Source organism: Aplysia californica, unplaced genomic scaffold (assembly GCF_000002075.1).
Source record: "Aplysia californica isolate F4 #8 unplaced genomic scaffold, AplCal3.0 scaffold00084, whole genome shotgun sequence".
NCBI lineage: Eukaryota > Metazoa > Mollusca > Gastropoda > Aplysiida > Aplysiidae > Aplysia > Aplysia californica.
Window position 1 is genome coordinate 1171525 of NW_004797354.1, and position 1688 is coordinate 1173212.

The 1688-nt window shown below is 40.6% G+C and overlaps 1 protein-coding gene across 1 annotated transcript in view; it reads left to right on the plus strand.

Annotated features, from left to right (window-relative positions):
• The first annotated feature begins 435 nt into the window (after nt 1-435).
• Nucleotides 436-1688, plus strand: part of LOC101855477 — a 5601-nt gene continuing 4348 nt past the window's right edge. The window contains exons 1-2 of the mRNA XM_005094571.3: nt 436-547; nt 1252-1462. Coding sequence (XP_005094628.1) covers nt 436-547; nt 1252-1462 — 323 coding nt within the window. The remainder of the gene's footprint in view (nt 548-1251; nt 1463-1688) is intronic.

Below are 1688 nucleotides of genomic sequence, written 5' to 3' on the forward strand. Positions count from 1 at the left end.
CCCCCCCTCCCCGGGGCAGTGCTACTGACAGAAGTTGTCTTTAGGCCATTCACAAAGGGGGGATATTAGCTTATTCTTGTGCACAGTAGAATTGTAAATGGGCTGACATATCTATGTCATGCTCATGCTGTGCGGAACAACATAGGGGGAACTGCTACTTTTTTCCCCCTATCGTCATTTTCCCTCTACTTCTTTTGTATGTTTGTCATTCTCCTGTGAATTGCTATTTCCGGAGTGCAATGGTAGTCGCAGCTAACTTTGTAATGTTGAAGCTAGAGAGGTCAGCAGTGGAAGCCTGATTACCCGTTTGGACTTCTCTGTTGACATCCACCCCTTGGCGTTCATATGTCCTTATGCAGTAGCGAAAGCCGTTAAACCTTACCAAAACAAAAAAATAACATTCCAGTGTTTCGCGGGAGCAACGCCAGGCTGACTATGGCAGTGGGCTGTCTTATTGTGGACCTGTCGGTGCTGCTGGGTTATTGGGGACTGCCGTACTGGCCAGTCATGGTGCTGCTTTTGGGGCCCGGTGTTGGCCTGGGATGTGGTAAGATAGATAGATAGATAGATAGATAGATAGATAGATAGATAGATAGATAGATAGATAGATAGATAGATATATAGATAGATAGATACGTAGATAAGTAAGTAGATAGTAGATAGACAGAATGACAGACAGGCAGACAGACAGACAGATAGATAGATAGATAGATAGATAGATAGGTAGATAGATAGATAGATAGATATATAGATAGATAGATAGATAGATAGATTGATAGATACGAGTAGATAGATAGATAGATAGATAGATAGATAAGTAGATAAGTAAGTAGATAAGTAGATAGACAAAATGACAGACAGGCAGACAGACAGATAGATAGATAAATAAATAGATAGATAGATAGATAGATAGATAGATAGATAGATAGATAGATAGATAGAAAGATAGATAGATAGATAAGTAGATAAGTAAGTAGATAGGTAGATAAACAGATCGACAGACAGACAGACAGAGAGACAGATAGATAGATAGATAGATAGATAGATAGATAGATAGATAGATAGATAGATAGATAGATAGATAGGTAGATAGACAGATAGATAGATAGATAGATTGCACTGCAGTACAAGCTGTTCCCATTAGCTATAACTACAACCCAACTGTGAGCCCCTTGAGTGTCCTGGATGCTGCGCACCAAGTTAAACAGGTCGTAAAGTGGGGCTCAACCTTACTTTCTCCTTCGTCCCCAGGTATAATGGTGAGCATGAGTTTGACCTACTGCGTGGCCTGGGCCAGTGCTGATGACGTAGGACTGGTCTCTACCGTAGGGACCACTGTGGGCATTGGTTCTGTGGCCATAAACGCCATCATCACTCGTTTCGTCAACCCAGACAATCTACTGCCTTCTTCCAAAGGTCACAAAGACGACAAATACTTCGGAGAGTCCGAGCTACTGGACAGGTCACTAATACATTGCATGACGTAGTCGAGTCTAAGAAAATAGGAAGTTGAGATTGTTTCAGAATGCTATCAAGTCTGCTGGGGTAACAGTATAATAAATTGTAAAGCGCGCAAAGCTTGATGTTGAGCGGGAATTTGCGCTATACAAATGCTAAAATCTGTCTCTTGTTATTAATATACAAATGTTACCTATCCATTGTAATTGTTATTATTATTATTATTATTA